The sequence below is a fragment of the Emydura macquarii genome, unplaced genomic scaffold (genome assembly GCF_026122565.2).
Source record: "Emydura macquarii macquarii isolate MOO-44397 ecotype Brisbane River unplaced genomic scaffold, CSIRO-AGI_Emac_v2 contig_1170, whole genome shotgun sequence".
NCBI lineage: Eukaryota > Metazoa > Chordata > Testudines > Chelidae > Emydura > Emydura macquarii.
The window spans coordinates 2,179,285-2,203,998 of NW_027131307.1; the positions used below are offsets into that span (position 1 = coordinate 2,179,285).

General features: G+C 45.9%; 1 protein-coding gene across 2 annotated transcripts in view; it reads right to left on the minus strand.

Moving 5' to 3' along the window:
• HYDIN (HYDIN axonemal central pair apparatus protein) overlaps positions 1-24,714 on the minus strand; it is a 293,633-nt gene that overhangs the window by 220,921 nt on the left and 47,998 nt on the right. For both annotated transcript variants that reach the window (XM_067546885.1, XM_067546884.1), the window contains exons 7-8: positions 6,554-6,755; positions 1,053-1,236 (exon numbers count right to left, since the gene is read on the minus strand). In XM_067546885.1, coding sequence (XP_067402986.1) covers positions 1,053-1,236; positions 6,554-6,755 — 386 coding nt within the window. The remainder of the gene's footprint in view (positions 1-1,052; positions 1,237-6,553; positions 6,756-24,714) is intronic.

A 24,714-nucleotide genomic window follows, 5' to 3' on the forward strand; every position in this document is an offset into this window, starting at 1 on the left:
AAAGATTTAGTTCCATATATTTCATTAGAAAGGTTGGATTTATTCCAGGGTTTACTCAAAAGAGAACCAGGGGAGTTTTTTCATTGCTCATCAAAAAGAGCACATATTGCTGGCATCAGACAGTGAAAACATTCAGAGATTAGGATGCCAGTTAATTTAAGTGCCTGTTGTGCACATAGCTACATTAGATATAAACAAAAAGGGAAGGGTTGTTTTTAAAAGTACATGCATTTAAAATCAAAAAGCCTATTCCAATGTGCCACGTCTGCGGAAAGGTTCACGAATGACACTAGAGGGCAAATTCAGACGCAGGGTGAGTCAAAGCTGAATAGGAAGAACTGCATGGAGTTAATTCCCCATGCTTATATCTGCTCTGAACTTGGCCCTGTATCCTTAAAAGATCTCTTGTCTTGGAGTCAATGCCTGACTTGCAGTGGCCAACGTATGATTTATTAATCTTGAAATACCGCATATGCAAGATGTGCCCAAATCAGCACCTCTCTAAACTGTGCAAATTGCAAATGTATGCCATATAGGTATATAGAATAAATAGCCAAATTTCTATTAACACCTGCTATGGAAAGAAAGCTAAATATATGTAAAGCTAAGTGCCCTAATAATAGTATTTCGCTTCTATATATAAGCGTTTCAGCCATAGATCTCAAAGGACTTTATCAAGGAGGTCAGTATCATAATCCCCATTTTACAGATGGGGAAACTGAGCCATAGAGTGCTAATGTAACTTGCCCAAGATGACCCAGCAACTCAGTGATGGAGCTGGGAATAGAACTCAATTCAACAGACTTACTACCCACTGCACCGCCTGCTAGAAACCAACTTGTAGATCTAATGGAATAGTTTGGATGGGTGCACTTTCCTATCACTCACTGGAAGTCCCCAGTTCAGAAATGATCTTACAATTTGCCCTTTAAATCTAGCTGGAAACCCTGCAAAGATGACACTCTCAGTATATCAACTAACCAATGACTGTATTTGTTTATGGCATGATCCATTTGGCGGGGATGGGGGTGTCTGAGTCTGCCATCACTTACCAGTGGCTCAATAGTGAAGATGTTATCAGAGAAGAGCATGGAGTCTCCTTGCACCATTGCCCTATGATTCTGGAAGGTGCGGGAAAAAATGGAAAGGCGCTCTCGGAGCGTACGGTCTGCATTGCATTCCTCTAGAAATCGATCAGTCCCATCCTCTTCCTGGATGCGCAGTTTGTAACAGAGCCTGAAACCAAAGGGAGAGAGACAAATGAAGCAGATAATTGAATAAGCAACGTATGCCCAAAGGCTGTAACTTGAGTGCAGGTGCAATGGTGCACGCAGTGCAGTGCACAAGGAAGCAACCCACGGCACAGCAGAGGAGGTAACTGAATCAACTGGTTTCCTTACTGGGATGACAGGGAACTTAACTCCAAGCTCAGTTGTCAGTAGAGATACCTTCCTCTCCCTCCTGATTTGAAGGTGCTGAAGAACAGGTTTTTTGAAAGAGAGGACCCCTGAATAACAATAGGAAAGTCAATGGGACTTGTGTGTCTAAGCTCCTATTGCTCCACAGCCTCTACCAATCGACGGTACCATGTGGAGTCCACCTCCCCTTCAATCAGACTGTACTGTACACGCAGCTACAGGACATGCTGCATGTGGCAGTCCAGTAGGTTACACTTAGTCCAGCACAGCAGAAAAGACCATTTATCATGGGCAGGGGCAACAGCAGTAGCAATCAGCAGAAAGGATGATATTTGGATAAGGACTGTGGGTGATTTTCAACTTACAGGCATAAGTCCATCCGACTTTCCTGTCTCTGTTTTGGCTCCTGGCTTTCCCAGGATAAACAGACAATATTTGGTTTGTCCAGTCATTTTCCATGTCTATAGCACCTGCCATCCAAGGTGCTCCAAGGACTTTATGAACAGTAAGGAATTAAGCCTGTGAGGTAGGTCTCTCCATTTTACAGATTGGAAAACCGAGGCAGAGAGCTTAAGTGACTTGCCCAACACTGCATAATTAATCTGTGGAGTTAGGAGCAGCACCTAGGATTTCACCCCCATCCCACCCTATTCTTAAACCACTAGACCTGCCTTCCTGCCGTATGTACTTGCTCACAAATGCACGGTTGTTTAACTATCTTTACCTAGCTGTAGGAACAGAAGAAAAACGTTTTTTTAAATATTTTGGGCTAGAGCAGAGGAGGGCTGGAGAAAAAGAAGAGACAGCTCCCTGCCCTCTGCCATAGATGGTAACCCTACTACAGCTGGTCAGCAAACGTTCGTTCCATGGATTAAAACTCTCTGGGCTTGGGGGAAAGCTTAACACTGCATCTCTCCATAGCAAATCTCTTCCTGCCTGGAATATCTGTGTCCATCAAAGAGGTGCTGCGGGCCTCACTTTCCTAGCTAAAAGCAGCCACAGGCTAACAATTCTGTGGGAGAGAGTGGAAGGCACCATCTGTAACAAAATGGGCAGTGAAATGAAAACAGAAGGACAGTGATTATTGCCCTACAAAAGTCAAATACAATTAGAAAGAAAGTTTGCTCATGGTCAGTGCTAGCTTCACACAGACAAAGCTTCAGGCGGACGTGGTCACCAATACCAGGGCTGAAAATATCCCTTTGACTAGATTTGCATTTAGTTCAATGAGAAAATTCTCTCTACAGCAGATCTAAAATGCTTTGTATCGGAATGGCTTCCTGCCACAAAGTTCAGTACCTTGGACCCAACCTGTGTCACTGTGTGATAATTCCATGAGTCCAACTCAGAACAGCCCCAGGACATAGGTGGCAGTAGAGAGCTGGTTGAAGGACAAGTAGCTAGTCCTTTGCTTGTCCTTGTGTTCCAGGGTGCAAGGTTGCCAGGCATGGCCACTACCATGGGGCCTTTCTTTCTGTTCATGCTCTCAGCCTGGGCTTTGCCATGTGCTCAGCTCTCTCCTGCCACCCCTCCCTAGCGATGGGTTTGTGCCATCAGACTGCTCCAGGCAGGCAACAAATACATCATGTTGCGACGCCAAGCAGGGCTGGACTAGCCAATGCTGCCCTCATGAGTCAAGTCTGCGCCGCAGAAAGCAGGCTGGAATGCTGCTGTGATGATTATGCTCCTCCTGCAGTGTCAATGTGGTGTGGAGTACAAGATGCTGTGTTTGGAGTTCTCGGTGGGGACAATGACTTGAGCCCCTGGGGACATACTCGTCTTCGCTGCATCTGTTCAGTAGGAAACCTCCATGCCCCCAGCCCAGCTTCCTCCACCCACACTCCTCTCTCCATTCTGGGCACTCAATTGAACCTGCAGTTGGAATGGCACAGAACCTGGGCCAGGGGGCAGAGAAGCTGCATGCTGAACCTTGGACCTTTCAGACATAGATGAGCTGAATCAGATGGCTTCACAAAGGCCCCCAATTTGCTTGAACTAGCCCTGGATGCAAAGCTGTTTAACTCCATACAGGGGGCTGATCTCAGTGTGTGCTCAGGGAAGCTCGACACTTCGGTTCAATATCCCACAGAGCAGCTGTTTTGTGCCCAAATGAAGTTAGCAGCTAGTTGGCAGTTCAGGACACTTGGTGCAGGGGTCTGCGGGACAGGTTGCCAGCAGTTGGTAAGGTACGGGTCAGTGTTCTCATCTTTGGGGGGGCTCCAAGCTGATCTTTCAAGAAGGGGGAATCACAGCAAACAGGGGAGAGTTGTACTGTAGGAGTGTGCTAGGAGGCTGATGGCATAGCAGCTGGCATGTACCTAGGCCATCCTGCAGGGCTCACTGCTCGTAGAAAGCAAACAACCCAGAATGGAATCTTATCCTGGAAGTTATCAGAAAACCAAATACAAAATCTGGGTTGGGTTTGGCTATAGGGAAACCTTGCTATTTCTAGAGAGAGCCATTTAGGGGCCTGCTGGGGATGGAGGAACATAAAGGGATGCAGAAGAAATCAGAAAGGGAAATACAGACAGAAGGTCACTAGATTTTCCTTTGGAACACTGAGCTCACACAGAAGTCATATACTGTGTAATTAAACACAGAGAACAGTGGAAAACAAGTTATGCCCTTCGAGGCATCGCTGACCTAATTATGTTTAACTTTATTTGCGCAGAAGCCTTTAAAAACTGGGCTCCAGTCTAAGGCATTTCCCTGATCATCAATGGGCTAAAGTGTGGCTTTTTGACACTTACTTCCATCTGAGTATGAAAAGCTACAGACGAGATCCCCAAATTACCTAGGCTTTTCAGGGCAATTCCCAAATTCACCATTGAAGCTGTTAAGTGCAACCATTAGTGTACATCTGGAACTGCACATACAACTGCTGTCCCATAGTGAAGAAAGTCCTTCTCCCTCTCTATTTTATCCTAGATAAGGTCCTTGTCCCATGTAGGACTTTCCCCTCACACTACCCCTGAATCTGACCTAGGGCTGTTTTTGTTGGCCATACATCCTTGCAATTTTTCTCTGTCTCTAGCTGCACTGCTGTTCCGTGCTACACCTCTCACTGCTATTAGCATGGAATGCCATGCAAACACAGGAGCTAGCCTATGAGAGCCACAGAAGACTGGTTAGTCTCCCAGCCCCCTTCTCATACACGCTTATACCTTCCTGCCTTGATCCTATAGCTGCAAAGGGAACACAAATCTTAGGGGCTGGGTTTGTGCGAAGGGAGGCCATCCCTAACTCCTGAGCACCCTCTGGGCGCAGGGAGAGAAACCCACATGTACCCATCTCTCTTTAGTCTTCTTTTAAAGTTTGTTATAAGATTGAGGAACTGGATATCATCAAAATACCCACAAAAGCACAGGAAAGGCTGTCAGGCTGTTTTGTCAGGGAGGGTACCCCAGATGCAGCCCACAGGGACAAAACCCACGCAACTCCCAGGTGTCCTCTTATGGCCCCCAAGCCAACCTGGCTCCCTTCCTATTGACAGAGGGTGCCCATGGCACTAAACTGTTTGACATGCGCAAATAAGTGCTGTTGGCAAGTGCAAAATATAGAGCTCCCCAAAGTGCCCAGTTCTGGGGATGCCAAAGTACAGGCCACATTTGAGATGGCGTTGAAGAGCCCCTTTGTTTGCAGTGACATTTTGAAGAATGAGTCTCTCACGCCTCCAGCAGGGGCTGGCAACAGCACAACCCCAGGTCACTGCTGCAGGCTGAAGCACATTTTTCCCACATGTTAAGCCTGAATTTCTCATTGACAAGAGAGAGTGTTCCAAAAGAAGTAGCATTTCACACCAAGACCTTAAATTAACCTTCCAATGGAGTACAATCAGCCTGAAAGGCACAAGGTCCTGGGGAAAAGGAATGCTATGGTTAGGAAAGAGATGCCTCATTGGCAGAGAAGTTTTTCAGGCTTTGCTTTGTCATTGTTAATGTTTTATGGTAGAAATGTGCAGACATTTCAATATGGGAAGCCATCCATCCATAACTTTTATTAGGTGTTAAACAGAAAGGCTATATGGGAGGTGGGGCCAGTATGGAAAATGCTGAGAACTACTGCCCTAGAGGCCAATGGAGCATTCCCAGAGTTGGGTGGTTAGAGAGAAAACAGGGTTACTTACCAGTGACCGTTTTTCTTCGAGATGTGTTGTTCATATCCATTCCATTATAGGTGTGTGCGCACCCCGTGCACAGATTCCCGGAACTTTTTTCCCTTAGCACGCCCTGTAGGGTCGGCTCAGGCGCCCCCTGGAATACCGTGCTCATGCCGCGGTACATAGGGCGCCGCCAACCCCGTGGGCCCCCAGTTCCTTCTTTCGACCCGTTGACGGTTGCTGGAACGTTTGCCTCTTGCCTAGCAAGTCGCATCCCCTTAGTATTTGATTGCTGTTGTTACAGACTGTTCAGTTTTAAAGTGTTAAGTAGTTAATGTTTAAGTGAGATAGATAGATAGGAAACACTTAGGGGTTTTTCTTCATGTTGGGCCATGCCTGGCTCAACAGGCTTCAAAGCCTGCACCGAGTGTGCCAAGGCTGTCCCCGTGAGTGACCCTCATGATCGCTGCCTCCGATGCCACCATAAGGACAGATGCAAAATCTGCAAAGCCTTCAAGCTCTGCACCCAAAAGGAGAGGTATGTACGGTTGAAGGCTATCCTTATGGAGTCCGCCCTCCGACCGGACTCTGAACCGGCGCGTTTCCCTGCGGCACCGAGCGTCTCCTCGGTGCAGAGAGCTCCTTTGGCACCGACATCGTCGATCTAGGGCCCGGCACGGAAGCGCTACAAGGACAAAGACATCCCCGCACCGCCCACCCGGCCTGGGGGGAGTTAGGAGATGCCCCAGCCATGTGCCATAGAGATTATTCCGGTACCGGCATCTCCACGCAAGGAGCCTTCCCCGACTCCGCGGAGTGGGGTAGCGCCCCTGCAGGGACTGTCGACGCCGGAGGTGTTTGCTGCGGCACGCGCCCTCATGGGCCTGCCCACGCCTCCATCCCAGAGTTGGGTGGTTAGAGAGAAATTTAATTTACCCTAATCTACACAAGAACAGTGAAGATTGAATTAGATCATAAGTGAGCTCTAGTCAAGATTGCCTGTTAATACTGAAATCAATCTATATTTCAAATTAACCTTAGCTTTTGTTGTTCCTCCTCTTCTTGAGTAACACAGACCTTCCACTGGAAGTGTGCTATGATGTCGCTTCGGTTGTGTATAATCACCGATCTTCGGTTTGCTAAGGTAATGTATGTCTTCTCAATCATCAAGGAGTTCTTGTCCAGTCTGACATTGACATCTGTGGCAGCTCCATACAAGCTTATGTGGATATCCTCACCTACGACAGAGCAAAGAACAGAGACGCAGTGGTCTTTGCTAAGTTAATTTTTTGCGAAGGGCAATACGTAAGTATGGATGGATCTATAATGAAATACATTAATATATTTAACTCATCCTCATGGCAGACATTATCCAGAGCAATGAAGATTCAGCTCTCACCACTGGATGTATGCAAGTCAGTCTCCCAGGAAGAGTACACAATTATGGTACATTGGATTGCAATGGGCGGACCCTGGTTCTGGAGCTTTCTGGAGATGCCCATTACCCAGACTACTAATCGTTTCGGGTGATATTTTCAAAGGCATCTCAGTGATTTAAGGACAGTCCTGATATTCAGGCCTTTTTCTTATACAGGCATCTATTACCCCTCAGTCCCTGTCCCAATTTTTCACATTTGCTATCTGGTCCCTCTATTTGTGCTCCTAAATCCTTTGGGTGCTTTTGAAAAGTCTGACCATAGACACCACCTGCTCAGGGCCTCCTGTGTACTTCCTGTATCAGAGCTGATCACTGCAATGCCCCCTTTCCTGATTGCCTTACACTGACAGGACCTGGGAGAAATGGTAGTTCAGACTGACGGGTGGACTGACCGGAGAACCCCAAATTGCTAGAACAAATGCCTTGTTTGCTGTAGTGTTATGAGAAGGACAAGGACAGCCTGACTTGAACGCATTGACCTCAGGCTCTGTGGAGTGTGGCTGTGGAGAGAAGCCAGCGTCCAGCCTCCCTGTTACAGTCCTACTAGAACATTGCTGTTTCCCTGCTCTTGTTGCTTATCCCGAGTGGGCAACTGCATGCTGAACATGCTCACAGCTATTTTAATAAAACCTGCCAGGAAATATTTACCTTCAACCAGTTCTAACCTTTTCCTCCCTATCTGCAAAGTGGAGATGGCTGCTGACTGCCCAGAACAATGGATACACGAATGATAACACCATGACACCAGTGCCTGCCAGCATGTCTACAGACACAGCTAGAGTTCCTGTATAAAATCCAACTGACACCAGCATTTTGAAAGCCGCACATCTAACAGTTTCCAGCAAGGCGATGGCAGGGACATGCATGAACTCAGACTGTGGCTCGGAGGTACTAGCACGCACTCCTGTTTGCATTCAGGTGATGGGTTCCTGTGGGAGTGAAGTAAACCCCCAGAATAACACATTTTCTTGCTATACAAGCATGTAAGTCCAGGCCCTCCTCTACTATCTACCTAGAAATGGCCTTTCTAAAGCCTCTCTTTGTGCAGAGACATGGCGAGACACCCCAAGGCCGGCCTCCAAGCACAGCCTGTGCAGCCAGGCCACGGGCTAGACCATTCCTCTCAGCCAGGGAGGAGGAGTCTCCCCACCACCTCCTGGCTGCAGAGCCACTCTGCAGTTGGGAAGCAGGAGAGACGTCTGCTGCTCCCCTCGGGACCCAGAACCCAGTAGATGGGAGGGCGGCCAGTGAATGGTCCTGCCCACAAAGGCTTGCTGTGGAGCAGCGTGTAGAGAGCCTTCACCACATTGCACTCCTGGTACACAGGGAGTGTGTTTATCCTGCATGGGGCTGTCCAAACCATAGCCCAGGCTCTGTGCAATGCAATGGCAGTGGTTCTGGCACGAGAGGGCCCTCCATGGCCCCAGGAAATGGAGCCACATTCCCTGCTTCTAGTCTCTCCCATGTGTGCTTGGAAGGCATGGTCTGGTCTCCCTCTGGCTTAAGTTTACCCCTCAGTATGCTGGAACCTCCCAGTGGCTTCAACTATACACCCCAAATCCTGTGCACACTTTGAGCCCTAGCAACAAGCAGGCTACATTTTCTGGCTACTGATGATTTGTCCACGGCAGGGACAATGAATGAAACCATATAAAAACTTACATGCATTGCAAACCTTTCCTGAAACATAGATTAAATTGAGAAGTCTTCATTGCACAGGACAGGAAAAATATGGCTCCAATGTGCCTTGGGGAGCAGATAACTGCCTCACCATGCCCATGTAAATCTTATCTCCTCTGCTGATGATGCTCATGAGGCTTTGGAGCCAACTTTAATGGTGGTTTTGTGATGCAGACATCTGAGTCTATACTGCTGAAGAGAGGGTGATTTCTCCACTAGGTTAAGGATCTGGTTTGCATAAGAGGTAACTCACCTTGTGCAGTAACTGAGGTTCTTCGAGATGTGTGTCCCCCGGATGCTCCAGTGTAAGTGCGGCAGCGTCTTTGCATCTGGTGTCAGAAATCTTCAATAGCAGTGCTCGTCGGACGACACATGTGCACTTCCCCTGCCTTGTGCCTTGCATGGGAAGTATAAATAGCTGTGCGGTCTGGTCACCCTCAGTTCCTTCTCTGCCACGGAGACATTAGTTAAACTCCGAAGCAGAGGTGAGGAGGGCAGGTAGTGGAGCACCCAGGTGGACACATATCTTCAAGAACCTCAGCTACTGCACAGTGTGAGTAACTTTCTCTTCTTCTTTAAGTGATGTCCCCACAGGTACTCCACTGTAGGTGACTACAAAGCAGTGCCCCTAGTTAGAAGGTTGGGACTTTGGAGTGGCTTCTAAAGCAGAGGTCAATACTGTGTGTCCAAAGATAGTGTCTGCAGAGGAGTCCTATATAATGGCATAATGTTGTGCAAAGGTATCTGAGGATGTTCATGTGGCCATCTTAAATATGTCACACATAGGAACATTGTTCAAAAAAGCGATGGAAGTTGATACTACACGTGTGGAGCATGTTCTAACTAAGTTAGGAACCTGTGTATTATGAAGTTCATATGATATGCGAATGCATTATGAGCTCCACTTGGAAAGGTGTTGCTTTGATATAGCATTGCCTTTGGACCTCTCCATAGTGGAGACGAAGAGACGTGGTGACTTTCTGAATAGTCATGTCCTGTCAAGGTACAAAGATAACACACATCTTATGTCCAGAATATGGAAGCTGCTTCCCATGGCTTATTATGTGGTTTGGGAAAAAGATGGGGAGGTGTATAGGTTCATTCTGATTTAAAGGTTCACTTGATAAACCAAATGATGATGTTCAGCAAGGACAAGTGCAAAGTCCTGCACTTAGGATGGAAGAATCCCGTGCACTGCTACAGACTGAGAACTGACTGGCTAGGCAGCAATTCTGCAGAAAAGGACCTGGGGGTTACAATGGACAAGAAGCTGGATATGAGTCAACAGTGTGCCCTTGTTGCCAAGAAGGCTAACGGCATATTGGGCTGCATTTGTAGGAGCATTGCCAGGAGATCGCGGGAAGTGATTATTCCCCTCTATTTGGCACTGGTGAGGCCTCATTTGGAATACTGTGTCCAGTTTTGGGACCCCCACTACAGATAGTATGTGGACAAATTGGAAAGAGTCCTGCGGAGGGCAACAAAGATGATTAGGGGCTGGAGCACATGACTTATGGGAAGAGGCTGAGGGAACTGGGCTTGTTTAGTCTGCAGAAAAGAAGAATGAGGGGGTATTTGATAGCAGCTTTCAACTACCTGAAAGTGGGTTCCAGGAAGGATGATACGAGGCTGTTCTCAGAGGTATTAGATGACAGAACTAGGAGCAATGGCTCAAGTTGCAGTGGGAGAGGTCTAAGTTGGATATTGGGAAGATCTTTTTCCCTAGGAGGGTGGTGAAGCACTTACTTAGGGAGGTGGTAGAATCTCCATCCTTAGAAATTTTTAACGTGCGGCTTGACAAAGTCCTGGCTGGGATGGTTTAGTTGGGGTTGGTCCTGCTTTGAGTAGGGGGTTGGACTAGATGACCTCCTGAAGTCCCTTCCAACCTTAATCTTCTATGATTCTATTATTCTAAAAGAAGTTATAAGCTTGTGTAGGAATTTGGGAAGTGGACAAAGTGTGACTTTGTCTCTGTGAAAGATTGTATATGGTGGATGATCCATAAGGGCTGAGATTTCTCCCACCCTTTGAGCTGAGCTAATGGCAAAGAGGAAGGTAGTTTTCATAGTCAGACGTAGAAGTGAGCATGTTGCCATTGGTTCATAATGCGATCTTAGGACTAGGATAGGGTCCCTGGTAGGAATGGGCGCTTGTATATGTGGGTAGAGGTTCTGAATGCCTTTTAGGAAACATTTAATGAGTGGATGGGTGAATATGGAACATCCGTCAGTAGGATGATGGAAGGTGGTGATGGCTGCCAAAGGCACTTTAACAGAATTGTTAGATAATCCACTCTGTTGGAGTTGGATAAAATAGTCTAGAATAAGGGGCAATGGGGCCTTAAGCTGCCTGTATATGTTTTGTAGTGCACCAATATTGGAATCTGTTCCATTTGTGAGTATACATGCATATGGTGGTGTCTCATCTGCTATGCAGTAAGACAAATTTTACTTGATCAGAGCAGCCTACCTCTGGACCCCAAAATCAAGAAGGAGCCATGCCTGGAACAGCCTTCTAAGGAGAGCAGTGGGGGCAAGAAACCTAGCTGGCTTCAAGACTGAGCTTGATAAGTTTATGGAAGGGATGGGATAGCCTAATTTGGCAATTGACTGTTCTTAGCTTATTAGTGGTAAAGATACCCAATGGCCTGTGAAGGGATGTAAGACGGAGTGGGTTCTTAGTTACTACAAATAATTCTTTGTGGGTGTCTGGCTAGTGAGTCTTGCCTACATGCTCAGGGCTTAACAGATCACCATATTTGGGGTCAGGAAGGAATCCCCACCCCCCTTGGGGCAGATTGGCACAGGCCCTGAGGTTTTTCGCTTTCCTCTGTATCATGGGGCACGGCTCACTTGCTGGTGGATTCTTAGCTGGTGGCTAAGGCAGCTGGTGGCTAAGGCAGTGGGAGCACTTGTGGGGAACGCATGCCTCTCCCAGGCAAAGAATTCCATTAAGGAAAAATCAGCCCTGCACAATAAGCACCTCTTAAATCCAAGGGAGCTGGGCATAAGGGTGAGGGAATAGCTTCCCTATAGGGAAGGGGGAAGCGGAGAAATGAAAAAGACTACTCTATACTAACAACTGTATAAGTGGAAAGTAAAATAGTTGAGAGAAAAGTTTTGTTTTGTTTTGTTTTTTTAAAAGAAAAAAAGAGTAGAAAAGGAAAAATGGAAAACTAGCTATTTAAGGTAGAGGTAAGTATTAGAGTATCTGAAGAGGAGAAAGAAATGGGCTCTGCTAAAGGTTCCATTCCAGACCACACACAGTAGAGAAGGAACTGAGGGCAGCCGGACCACGCAGCGCTATTTACACTTACCGCACAATGCGCAAGGCAGGGGAGGTGCGGTCCGACAGGCACTGCTATTGAAGATCTCTGACTCCAGATGCAAAGGTGCTGCCGCACCTACAGTGGAGCACCCATGGGGACATCACTCAAAGAACAAACAATTTATCATAGAAACAAAGTAGATTGTTGTTTGGAGAGTCTAAGTGACTGACAGTTTGTAAAATGAGCGTGCCCAATTTGCACAAACCAGACCTCTGATGTATGATCACAAGTTGGGGGATAGAGCACACCAAGATACAGGTGACATGTGTACAGAAACTGGGCACGTGTCAAAAGCTCATGGGGGACCAGATATTCAGCTGGTGGAAATCATCAGCGTAATGCCACAAAAGCGCTTATAGGAGTAACTGTTGCTGCAAGAAGAGGAGATGCATCTGCAAACACACTCAATATATAGATCCATGAATAGCTTAATGTACACGAAAGAGCCCAGATCCCAGGGAGTCAGCAGTATGTTGTGGATTTCACTGCTAGGAAGGTGAATTGACACAAAGCATGGCACTGGCAGGGTTAGCTGAGGGCAGGAACATCCTTCATGGAGTGGGCATCAAATGAGATGTGACATTTCATTTAGGACTCGCAGTGTCTTAATTTTTAAGGAGAATAAATCTCTGGACTGTAAGAGTGGTTGGGAATTTCACTTGGCAGGATAGATTTCTGCAATGTACTAATATGGGATGTTTTGTAACCATGAAACCACATGAAACTGGGAATGTCAGCCCTGTCCTTATTTACAGAATACATCCTTATTACAGGGACTGTCGATCACCTTGCCCTTAGACACTGTTAAATAAATTATTTACATAGCGGCAGGACAAATAAAACACAAATTCACTCAACAGCCAGTTAGGAAACTATGCTAGAAATTGAAATCAAAAGGGACTTTTAATATGTTAGCAAAGCAGAATAACTGGAGCGTGGGGCTTTCAAAAGATACTTTGATACAGCAGGCTCCAAAGTATATTAGTTATGCATTTATCTGCAAGCCTATGGAAACATGCAGCTTAGCATATCATGTTACCTTTTTCCTTCTCAAATAAGAGATTGAGCCACCTTCTGATCTTTCCTATGCTATGGGAAACAAGTGAATGAATAAAATAAATGAGGTGATAAAGAAACCCACAGAACTTCTTTAGCAATACAGAAAATGCCATTCCAGCACCACGAGACGTATGAACTTTCTGAACATCTCTCTTCATACTGATCTTACAACACCACCGGAGCGCTTTGTTTCTCTGAGTGCCTATTTGGATGAATGGATGAGCAAACCATTGGACAAACTTGCAAAATTTATTTGGGATTTTTATTTAATTTGCAGCCAATATTTTCCTTCATCATCAACTACTCCAGATGTTAGGGGAGGATAAACAGAGTGATTAGACAGATATATTGAATAATATGCTGGATGTTTTTCTCATCTTCATTGATATGTATTGCTCCTTTATTCCTTAGCACGTTCTTTTTTCTGGGATTTATAATGAGGATCTCTTAAGAAGCTAACATGAGCAGATGTCTGAAATTTTAAATGCCTGGGAAATATGGAAATTCAGATTTAACTCGGTTTGTCCTGGCTTTCAGAGATTTAATCAGACTTTGATGTCACCTCTGGAAGCAATAAATGCAGCTGAAGATTTACAGGTATGAGAAAGTCCTCACAATTTATTACTGTAAGTGCAAGTAAAAATTATGGCAGTGCCCGTCACTCAGATGGGCATTAATGTGGCTCCATATCTAGCTTTGGTACTTACATGGCCCTCTTTACCACAGTATGTGAGCACTTCACAGGCATTAATGTATTTTTATCCTCAACACTCCCCATCATACAGAGGGGAACTGAGGCACAGAGAGACTAAGTGATTTGCTCATGATCACACAGGGAGTCTGTGGCATAGTGGAAAATAGAATCCAGCTCTCCCAAGTCCCACACCTACATCCTATGCACTGGACCATCCATGGATTTGCCAGCAGGTAATGCTCAAGAATGTGGCACTTGATCCTTCTCACTTGCATGGAGATGAATGGCATTGCCTCAGACATGTACTTGATCTGCACTGGGCTGAGAAGAGGCTCCCATACTCAGATTTCCTGCATGGTAGTACACCAGTAACAATTCCTGAAGTGAGAAACTTCAAGGTAATTTTCAGTATTGTTCCCACCAGCCTGTATCCAGCAGCCTTTTTTGGACATTGTTAAATCACTGCATTATTTACTCTGGCCTTCAGCAACTGCTTATTTATAAAAATCACCCTTTAATAACTGCCACTGATAAAATCTACAGTGTTCAAGAATTGTTTTTTAGGCTGGAACAAAAGCTCAGGACATTCTTTTGATTTATTATTTGTATTACGGTAGCACCAGATGCTCTAGCCATGGATCAGGAGACCAATGTGTTAGACTGGACAAACACAGAACAAAAAGATGGTCCCTGCCCCAAGGAGCTTCCAAGCTAAGCAGAAGACAAGAAATAACAGTTGGAGACAGACAGATGGGGGAGTATAAGGAAGCAATGAGACAATACTGGTCTACATGATAGGATGTGGTCTCCTAAGGCAGCTCTATAATCTAAATGCTAATAGTCCAACCAATTTTTGGGGCAGGAGAAGCAGTACCCCCTATCCTGGCCCTTCTTTAATTGGGCGGATAAAAGGGGCCCATGTGTTGCTCTGCACCACTCTTGGGAAGTGTAAAAGAGTTAGATATCTCCTGCGAGATCAACCACCCATTGTGTCACTGGAATTACTGGGAGTCATGGAAGAGGCTTCGCTACCAAGCAGAGTGCAAGAATCTCTCTGAATATATTTGAAGAAGTGCACAGTGCTATCAAAGGATGATGAAGCTCTGAAAGACGTGGCTACAGTATATGCAGGATGATGGTGCCTATTTTTAACCATTACTGATGCATTACTGATAATGATGAGCTATGGAACTAGCCTGGCTGAAATATAATTTTTGGCAGACATGGAAACAAGCACAAGGACTTTCATCCCAGTAGCTGGGTAAACAAGTGCATTATACACCACTTAACAAATCAATCCATCTTTCAAGCAGCTCTATCCTTCCCAAGACGGTGCTGATTGATCAGAAGAAGAATGTGACAAACAAATCGGACACTATTCAAGGCAGCAGTGACTAAGGCCATGTCTACACTACACAGTTTTGTCAACAAAAGGCAGCTTCCATCAACAAAACAGTGGAGGTGTACACACTGCAATGCTCCTCTTGCCTTTTAACTCGCCTGCTACGCCGACAAAATAAAACCACCTGGACAAGAGGTGTAGAGCTTTTTGCAACAAAGTTAGAGTGAAAGCAGCATCAGTGCAGACACTGAGCTTGCTTATGTCGCCCTAACTGGCCTCCAGGAGGTGTCCCACAATGCCCATCCTGACCACTCTGCTAAGCAGTTTGAAATCCACCGCCCCATAGCCAGGTACACAGGCATGCACCTCTCTCGGGAATTTTTGAAATTTCTCTTCCTGTTTGCTCTGAGTGGACAGCTACAACGCAACTGCCCAGCTGACCATGCCAGATGCTCAAAGCAAATGTGCTCCTGCCTGTAGTACATCAGAGCTGTTGGATTTGCTGGGTCTGTAGGGAGAGCAGGCTGCACAGTGGCAGCTCCGCTCGAGCCGTAGAAACTTTGATATCTACAAGCAGATTGCTCATGGCATGGAGAAGAAGGGGCAGGAAAGGGATGCGCAGCAGTGCTGTGCTGAGTTCAACAAGCTGAGGCTTGTACCAGAAGGCAAGGGAGGCCAAATGTCGCTCTGGTGCAGTGGTGAAAACACGCTGCTTCTACAAGGAGCTGCACACCATCGGCGGTGGCAACCCCACCACCACTGCCAAGAGCCTTGGGGATACTTCAGGAGGACTCAAGATAGCAGCCAGCAGAGTCAATCCCAAGGACTAAGTGGTGGATGAGGAAGTGGAGTTGGAGGAGGATGTGGGACAGGCAATAGGGTCATCCATGGCGAGCCAGGAACTCTTTTTGACTCTGGAGGGGTCTAGGCAGTCCCAGCAGTCCAGCTCTGGTGTTCCTGATGCAGGAGAAGGGCGCTCCGGTAAGTACTCATTTTGCTTTAATACTGCACGGTGACATGAAGTAGAGCTCTGTTTGGTTTTTGAGAGCTCTGTTTGGTTTTGTTATATGAGAGAAGTGGGATAAGGGATAAAAATTAACAACACTAGCACTGTTCGCATCTGCTTCTTATTCCCCTATGCAGCTAAGCAATGGGGGCCCTGCGGAAAAGTTTGTTAATGCACACCAGAATGTCCCAGGACTCCTCCACAGAGAGTCCAAGGAAACTTTAGAAGTACTCTGCAATCCTCTGCCAAAGGTTTCTTGGCAGAGCTTCTTCGTTTCTTGCCCCACTGTAAGAAACTTTGTCATGTCAATTGGCAATTACTTCTGTAGAGCCAAAGCAGCCCATAGGCGAGCAGCGTACGGGCCCAATCTGAAGCTGCACTCATGCAGGAGGTGCACCCTTGCATCCTTGATTATCCTCAGGAGTGAGATATCGACTTTGATCACCCCACCTGTGGAAAATGGTGCCAGTATTCAGAAAAGTGTCCCTAGGTGCTTCTGATCCCCTTCTGAAATCACCTAGACCCTTTGTCCTATCTTGCCCCTTCCCCACCTGGGCTGAACTCACAATGTTTAGGGCTCTTGCCATGCTGTGTGCTTCCCCAAGAAAAGTGAGAAAGAGGTGTATGGTAACTGTTATAATTCAAGGCCATGAGTGCACTCACCACAGTGCCTCTGTTTATTGTTTCTTTTGCTTCTGCTGATGTGCCCTTGAGGGCCACCTCATCCACACCGGCAAAGCATCTCCGTCAGATAAGGAGGTGAACCAGGAGAGGTAAGGAGGACATGTTTAGAGAAGTGCTGCAATCATCTGATGCTGCAGATAGTAATCACAGAGCATGGAGAGAGACAATCAACAAAAAACTCAGAATGAAGAGCCAGGAGAGGAGACAAGGGCAGGAGCGGATGATCAAGCTGATGGAGGAGCAAACAGACATGCTGAGGTCCCTGATTGTGCTGAGGTCAAAACACATTCGTGCTCAACTCCCCCTGCAGAACTGTGTTCCATGCTCTCCCCAAATTCCCCATGCACATTCCCAGCCCATCGCAGTACCCCTTGCACTCTACCCCAAGTGATATTTTTCATAATGACAGCTGGACTTACACACAGCTATAAGATCCTGAACTCAGAGAGTGCTCCTCAGCGTCATGTCCCTTGTAAGAAATGGAAATCTGTGTATTGCTGTTTAATAAAAATGTAGTCTTAGAAATAAAATGAATCTTTATTTGTGTCCTACATTCAGTGGTTGCTGTTGAAATTCACACATGATGACAACTGGCACATTTGAAGACTATAATTAATGCTCAGGCAGCAATCATTATAAGGGTTGTTCAAGGCGGCAAGTAAAGAACACCTGACTGAATGCATTACAGAAAGACACATTACTGGGGCTCATTGCCAAAATGCTGCTTCAAAGCCTCCCTGATTTGAAGAATCCCCCACTGAGCCCCTCTAACACACCTGGTATCTTGCTGCTCAGAATCAGCCACGAGCTGATCCACTTCAACGTTCCACCCCTGGGGAAACTTCCCCGGTTAGTTTCACAAATATTATGCAGAACACATCAGGCTGCTATGACCATTGGAATATTTTCCTCACTGAGATCTAACCTGCCAAAAAGGCAGCACCAGCGACTCTTTAATCTGCCAAAAGCATATTCAACGGTCATTCTGCACTAGCTGAGCCTGTTATTGAAGCACTTCTTGCTGTTGTCAAAGTTTCTGTTGTAAAGCTTCATGAGCCACAGGAATAAGGGGTAGGCGGGTCTCTCAGGATCACTATGGTCATTTCCACATCCCCTATGGGAAACTTCTGGTCTGGAAAGAAAGTCCCTGCTTGCAATTTTCTATACAGGCCTATATTCATGAAGAGGTGTGAGTCATGCACTTTCCCTGACCACCCCACGTTGATGTCGGTGAAATGACCCAGTTGATCCACCAGGGTCTGCAATACTATAGAGAAGTAGCCCTTTCAGTTCACGTACTCCATCGCAAGATGATCTAGAGCCAAAATTGCGATATGCATGGCATCTATTGCCCTGCCGCAGTTAAGGAATCCCATTGTCGCAAAGCCTTCCACCATTTCCCACACATTACTCGAAGTCACAATCCTTTGTCTGAGGAGGCGATTTATGGCCCTACAATCTTGCATTGCCGCAACTCCCACAGCAGACCTCCCAACTCCAAACTGATTTGTGACTGACTGACGGCAGTCTGGTATTACCAGCTTCCACACAGTGATTGTCACTCACTTTTTCACCATGAGGGCAGCTCTCATTTTAGCGTCCTTGTGCTGCAAGGTAGGGGCGAGCTCCAAGAAGGTAGATTTGCGCATCCAAAAGTTCTGCAGCCATTGCTCGTCATCCCATCGCTGCATAATGATGCAATCCCACCACTGAGTGCTTGTTTCCTGAGCTCAATAGCAATGGTTCACCACATGCAGCTGCTCCGTGAATGCCAATAGCAATCTTGAATTGTTTCTTTCCATGGCACACAGCAGGGCAGGCACCACGGATTAATTTTCACATTCACAGCACCTGAAAGACTGCAGAATCAGCTGCATTGTGTTCATAATGCTCATCACAAGACTGGAGAGCAGTGCAGAATCCACGCTTTCAGGCAGAGAGGCGGATGCACAGTTTACAGGGGCTGCTGAAAAAAGGTGCAAAACATAGTCGGAAGCCCATGGAATGATGGGACAGAGAAAATTGCATCAAGCGATGATGAGCCCGCCCCTATTATGCAATGTGATCAATTCCCAGAATTCCTAGTGACAGAAGGTGACAAGTTGCAAGGTGGGATAGGTACCCCCAATGCACTGCTTTCTCTATCAATGGTAGAGCAACATCTGTGGACGTGCTCTGCCGACACAAAGAGTATTGTGTGAACATGCACAAACAATGTAATTACAGTGGTTTATAATCATTGACATAATTTATGTCGACTTAACTCTGTAGCATAGACATGGCCTATGTTAATAACACCTAACAATCCACTGGCGACTTCCACCAATGAAAGGTTAAGCAGGCTGTAGTCAGTGATGACCTGCAATGGAAAAAGAAAGCACATTCTTCCAAGAAGATCACTTGCATGTGATACAAAAGGCAGGAGATTGGGGTTCACATGCAAACCTCTCCCTTGGTGATTACCCCACACAAAAGACTTAATTAAATACAATGCCAAGGCTCAGATTTTAAATGAGCAATGGTCCCACAGAAAACATAACTCAGTTCTTGCATATATAGGCCCAATTTCATTGCTAACTAAGGGGGCACTCCTCCACTGAAATCAGTGGAGATTTGCTTATTGCACCAGTAACACATTTGGCACATAGTTATTGTGCTCTTCACTATTATGCAGAGATGTGCAATACAAGTGAGTAACTTACTGTTGCTGTGCAAAACCGAGCTCGGCATCTCCAGACTTTAAAAAATGAAAGCCCTAATCATAGTGTTGCATTAATAGGTTTTTCTACTTTCTGAGCTAGAAAGTTGTGCCAACAGATATCTAAAATCAAACTCAAAACTAAATTCTGCTCCATCTATCCTTACAATGACAGACCATCTGTCTCAATACACAGGGCCATGAAGAGAGGCAGAGGTTCTCAGCCGATTCTGTAACAAATGGAACAGCCCCATCTAAAACAGCAGAAAAATCACAACTGTAACTAGATCTAGAAATTAATAATGTGTGGACAGAAACACAGAAATTAATTTATGATTCAAAAGGGGTCACTGCTCAGAAATTAAACTATCTGAGCCCCTAGCACTGGCTCAAGTAGCTACTATAAATCGCTCTGATATTAAAGGAATCAAGAATTGCATTAAAATGAATAACCAGGGACTTGCATATCCATCAGCATGTATATGTGGTCAGTAGAAGCTCAGGATTTGCCACAGTGAATTTAATATCACAATAACATCTATTCTGCATATAGGAAAATGGTCAAGTTCCTCCAGGTATTTGGGGAGGTGAATACTAAGTTTTTAGTGGCATCCACTGTACACTGAAATGAGTCCTAACAAGTATACAATGATCCGCAATAAGACCCCACATTATAAAGAAAGCTAAAGTACAAGGTCCCAATAACCTCCAGATTTTCACTTCTGAATTCCTGCCTTCTATGATTCATCACAGTGCTCTGTGCTGTGGAGACGAGCCATTTGTTCTTGCTATTTCTTTGTGGTGCCTCCGGCACAGAAGGACAGGCCGGCCTGTCGGTACAGAAATGATGGGCAATGCAATGCTCTCACACTGACCGTGTCACCTCAGTTTTCCACGATGGACACTGAGATCACTAGACATGGGTTAAACAACGTGGCCCTGAATGATCAACCAAGGTAAAGTAAAGGGAGTTTTGAAAACCTATGCCAAGACCAGGATGACCATCTACTGGGAGCACAATGCACTGAGGTCTCAGTTTGTCCTCAGTCTTTTGTTTTAGGGCTAAAGGAGGTAGCAGAGTTGCAGACTGAACACAGTAGGCACTTGAGGTGAGGGAGGTGCGTTGCATTGCACAGCAACCTATCCAGCCAGGTCAGAAGCAGAACTGACAGGCTGTTGAGGGAACCTAACAATCTCCAAGTGGAAGGATCATCAACGTGTCAGGAGCCTCGAACAGTAGAGAGAGGAGAAGTGTGTGTGTGTGTGTGTGTGTGTGTGTGGGGGGGGGGGGTGTCAAAGAGTAAAGTAGGGAGGAGCCCTTGGGACTCAGAGACAGACTCAGAATATTGTCCTCTCTGGGAGACAAAATCTTGATAGCCTTTAATTCAGATAAGCCAACGGAACTCAACAAATGTTGAGTGATTTTTTTCTCTATTCCTCATCCAGATTAGTATCACATTTATGGCCTGTCATGAGACAGGCTTGCTCTGGAGTACCTTCTGCTAGCTGAGTGCAGCATGCCAGGCATTCCCTGCCTCAGTTTCCCCTTGCCCCGCTTTTGTCTCTCCCAAAGATTCATGTGGCTCAGCTCTACGGTGGGTCACTCTGAGTACAACCCACTTTTGGAGTAACAAGTCCAAACAAAAGTCCCAAACAAATAAGAAGTACTTTCTCCTCAATTGGGCTCCCCTTCAGCCTGCCCTGAGCTCCGTTCTCAGTCCCGTCCGGGTTCTCTTCCAGTCTCTGGCTCTGAGGTGGAGGTCTGGCTCCTTCTCCTGCACACCCTCACTGAGGGCCTTCCACAGAAGCCTGCCCGCTCTCTGTGGTTCCACTCTCAAAATGAGTTTCTCAGCCCTTTACAGAAATTACCCAGCTGAGGGGGAGCCAATCTGGCACAGGTGTGGCTGAGCCCAACAATCCTTAAAGGCCCAGCCAACCTGTGACAGGCCCTGATCAGAGATCTCATGGCCAGAAAGTGACCATTATGATCATATAGTCTGACCCTCTGCATAACATAGGTCAGAGATTTCACCCAGCGATTCCTGCCTCCAGCCCAACAACTCGTGGTGGAACTAGAGTGCATGACTTGGAAACACAGCCAGGCCTGATTTTAAGCCCTTAGTGATGGTGAATTGGTCCCATAAAGTGCACGGCACTCTGAGCTCTCGGAAGTCAATACAACTTGAGAGCACTCAGCACCCCCATCGACTGAGCTCTAGTGAATCCAGGACCATAAAATGCAACAAAACAAGGGGCCTATGTCAGCACGCACCTCCTCCCCATTTGTATCCATTAGCAGACTCAGGGAGGAGCATTGTGCCAGGCACAGGGAAGGGCAAACTCCAAAGGAAATGGAGCACAATGTTTCAAAATCAATGGGATTTCTATTTCTTTAAAAACAAGTTCCTGGAAGCCATCGATTGCAACACCAGCAGCACGAGACAGATGAGAAAGCCTTTGGTGTAATAAAGATTCCTCACCTCACTTATTTTATTTAAGAAGGAGTTTGAGTTTTGGGAAGTTGTTGACTCAATAGGTGAGGTGACTATCACTGCAAGAAAACATATGTTTGGGATTTTTACAATTATATCTGGCTAAAACCTCCTAACAGGTCCCACAAATGCCTTAGAGCCCAGACCTCGTATGCAGCAAATCTGTATCAGCATTGCTCAGCTGATAGCACTCTCCCCTATCACCAACAAAGGCAGTGGATTTAGAATCATAGAATATTAGGGTTGGAAGGGACCTCAGGATGTTATCTAGTCCAACCCCCTGCTCAAAGCAGGACCAATCCCGACTAAATCATCCCAGCCATGGCTTTGTCAAACCGGACCATAAAAACCTCTAAGGATGGAGATTCCACCGCCTCCCTAAGTAATCCATTCCAGTGCTTCACCACTCTCCTAGTGAAAAAGTTTTTCCTAATATCCAACCTAGACCTCCCCCACTGCATCTTGAGACCACTGGTCCTAGTTCTGTCATCTGCTACCATGGCTGGCTTAAGCCCTGAATGGTGCCAGTAACATGGGGCATTCTAACTGAGGCAGAGTTGCCCTTTTCTTATTCTGTGCATGTGGATCCATAAAGTTGCTGCCACGAGCCCAGGTCAGCTGACAACAGGGAACCAGGTTAGATTTGCCTTAATGGAGCATTAACTGAGGAATGTCAAGTTTCTAGATGCACAGCAAGACGAGCAGGTGTTAATCTGCTAAATACCCAGATGGTTCCATGGCAGGCAGTTAGCACTACTCGGGAGCAGTTCCAGCTAGACTAACATTGCAAACCTCTCCTACTGACATCACCCATGTGCTTGGGAAAGCCACTTTCTGAAGATCTCCATTCAGCTGGAGGCAGAACAGCATTGGAATGCATCTTTACTTAAAATAAAAGCTTTTAATCATGCCTTTCATCCTCACAGATACTTCTCTTTTCAGCTTTGTTCTCTCCTACTTTTCAAGCTTCAGGTCTGATTCTGCTCCCATGGAAGTGAGCTGGAATTTACTAAGATTTCACAGGGCTGCTAAGCTGTCATAAGAAAAGCAGCTGAGCAATTACTCTTTTCGCTGACAATAAACTCCTCTAAATATATGGTATCTGTCAGGCTGTGAATGAGCTGAGTGAGCCATATGGTCAGGATGACTTTGCTAATTAGCCACAGAGATGAATGTATTGGCATTGGAATTAATGGTAAACAGTTCTGGTGCTCTCAATACTGTGAGAAATTCCAGTGCTACCAAATGAATCTCTTGAATTACCCCTGTGCAAACACCTAGCATGAGGTCTAGGTACTACTTTAGCTCTCAGAAACCAGGATTAAATGGGATGTTGCATAGGCCTTGTGCACAGGAGTGAATTTCATACCTGCTTACCATACATGGCTATGAATTGCGGTTTTCGGTAGCTCTTAAAGGAGATTAAACTGTTGTCACTTCAAGTACTGGATCTGATTTTTCAAAGTGATTAAGGGAGCACAAGTCCCATTGAAAATCAACTAAAGAAGAAGCCCCAGTGCTTGGAACATGCCAAAGACTAACGGTTAGTTGCATTTGATGCCCCAACGTTCATTTGTATGTTGTAAAGTCTTTGGGGCAAGGACCCTGTCATTGTATTTGTCTGTAAAGCGTGGGCTTGTCTACGTGGCAAGTTATTGGGCAAGTCAGGCTGTGGATCTTCAGTGTGCTAATTTGCCATGCACTAACTGGTCATGTGGACCCTGCTCTCTGGAGTACAGGTTCCGTAGTGCACTTTGATGTATGGCAGTCAGCACACTGTAGATTCTGCCTTGCCATGCACTATTTCACCATGTAGACAAGACCTGACTAATAGAACTTTTAGCATTATTATGGTTATTTACGGTAGCATGCACCACTTACTAAGTACCTTCCAACTACTCCAGGGGAGCCCAATGAGTTCACAATTTAATTAATAAGTCGGGGCCAAATCTCGCCTGCCTCCCACATAAGAAGCTCTACACTTGTCTGAGCAACCCTAAGGGCAGAATTGGCTCAACACTGGCATATATTAAATAATGCAACAATAACATAACAGATGGTAGTCCCGCTAATCACGCTAACAACTGGAAGAGCCAGTGAGAATATAAGTTAGCAAGGAATTGAAGAAAAACAATACAGCAAGGAAAATGCATCACAATGTACCGAAATGCCATTTCCTTTGTATCGTTTGTATTTCACTAGAAAATGATCTGTGGAGCAGTTTTGTGCCTGCTTTTAGTTTGCAAGTTATGGGTGTATAACTCAGCACAGTATAAATTAACAAGGGTCTGCTGTATTAGCTTGTGTAATGGAATCTCGGTGGCTGTGTGATACACTTGCAATAAGCAGCTTTTGAGACTAATAGCTGAAGTGAAATTGAAGCATTTAATCAATCTCCGCGATCATTTACTTCTTTGTGTGGTACAAAGCAACAGAGATGATCCCTTAATTATTCCCTTGTTCTTTCCTTCTTTCTTGTTTTGCTTTAATGAATTTAGCACTGTTGAAAGGTGTCAGAGTGACTGTCATGGGGAGTGAAATCCCATATTTATCTACAGAACATGTGCAGTGCAGGCTTCCCCCACATCACTCTTCGAATGTACTTCAACCCCAGTGAAGACGGACCACCTCTTAGGGGAGTAAGACGCTAGTTCTATCCATCTCTCTGACCCATCCACTTTTATCGCCTCTGTGCCAGCAAAAAGACCAGCTGGGGTGGGGGATCAGATTAGATGAAAGGTTTTTCTGTCCATTAAGAATCAGATCAAAAGTCTCA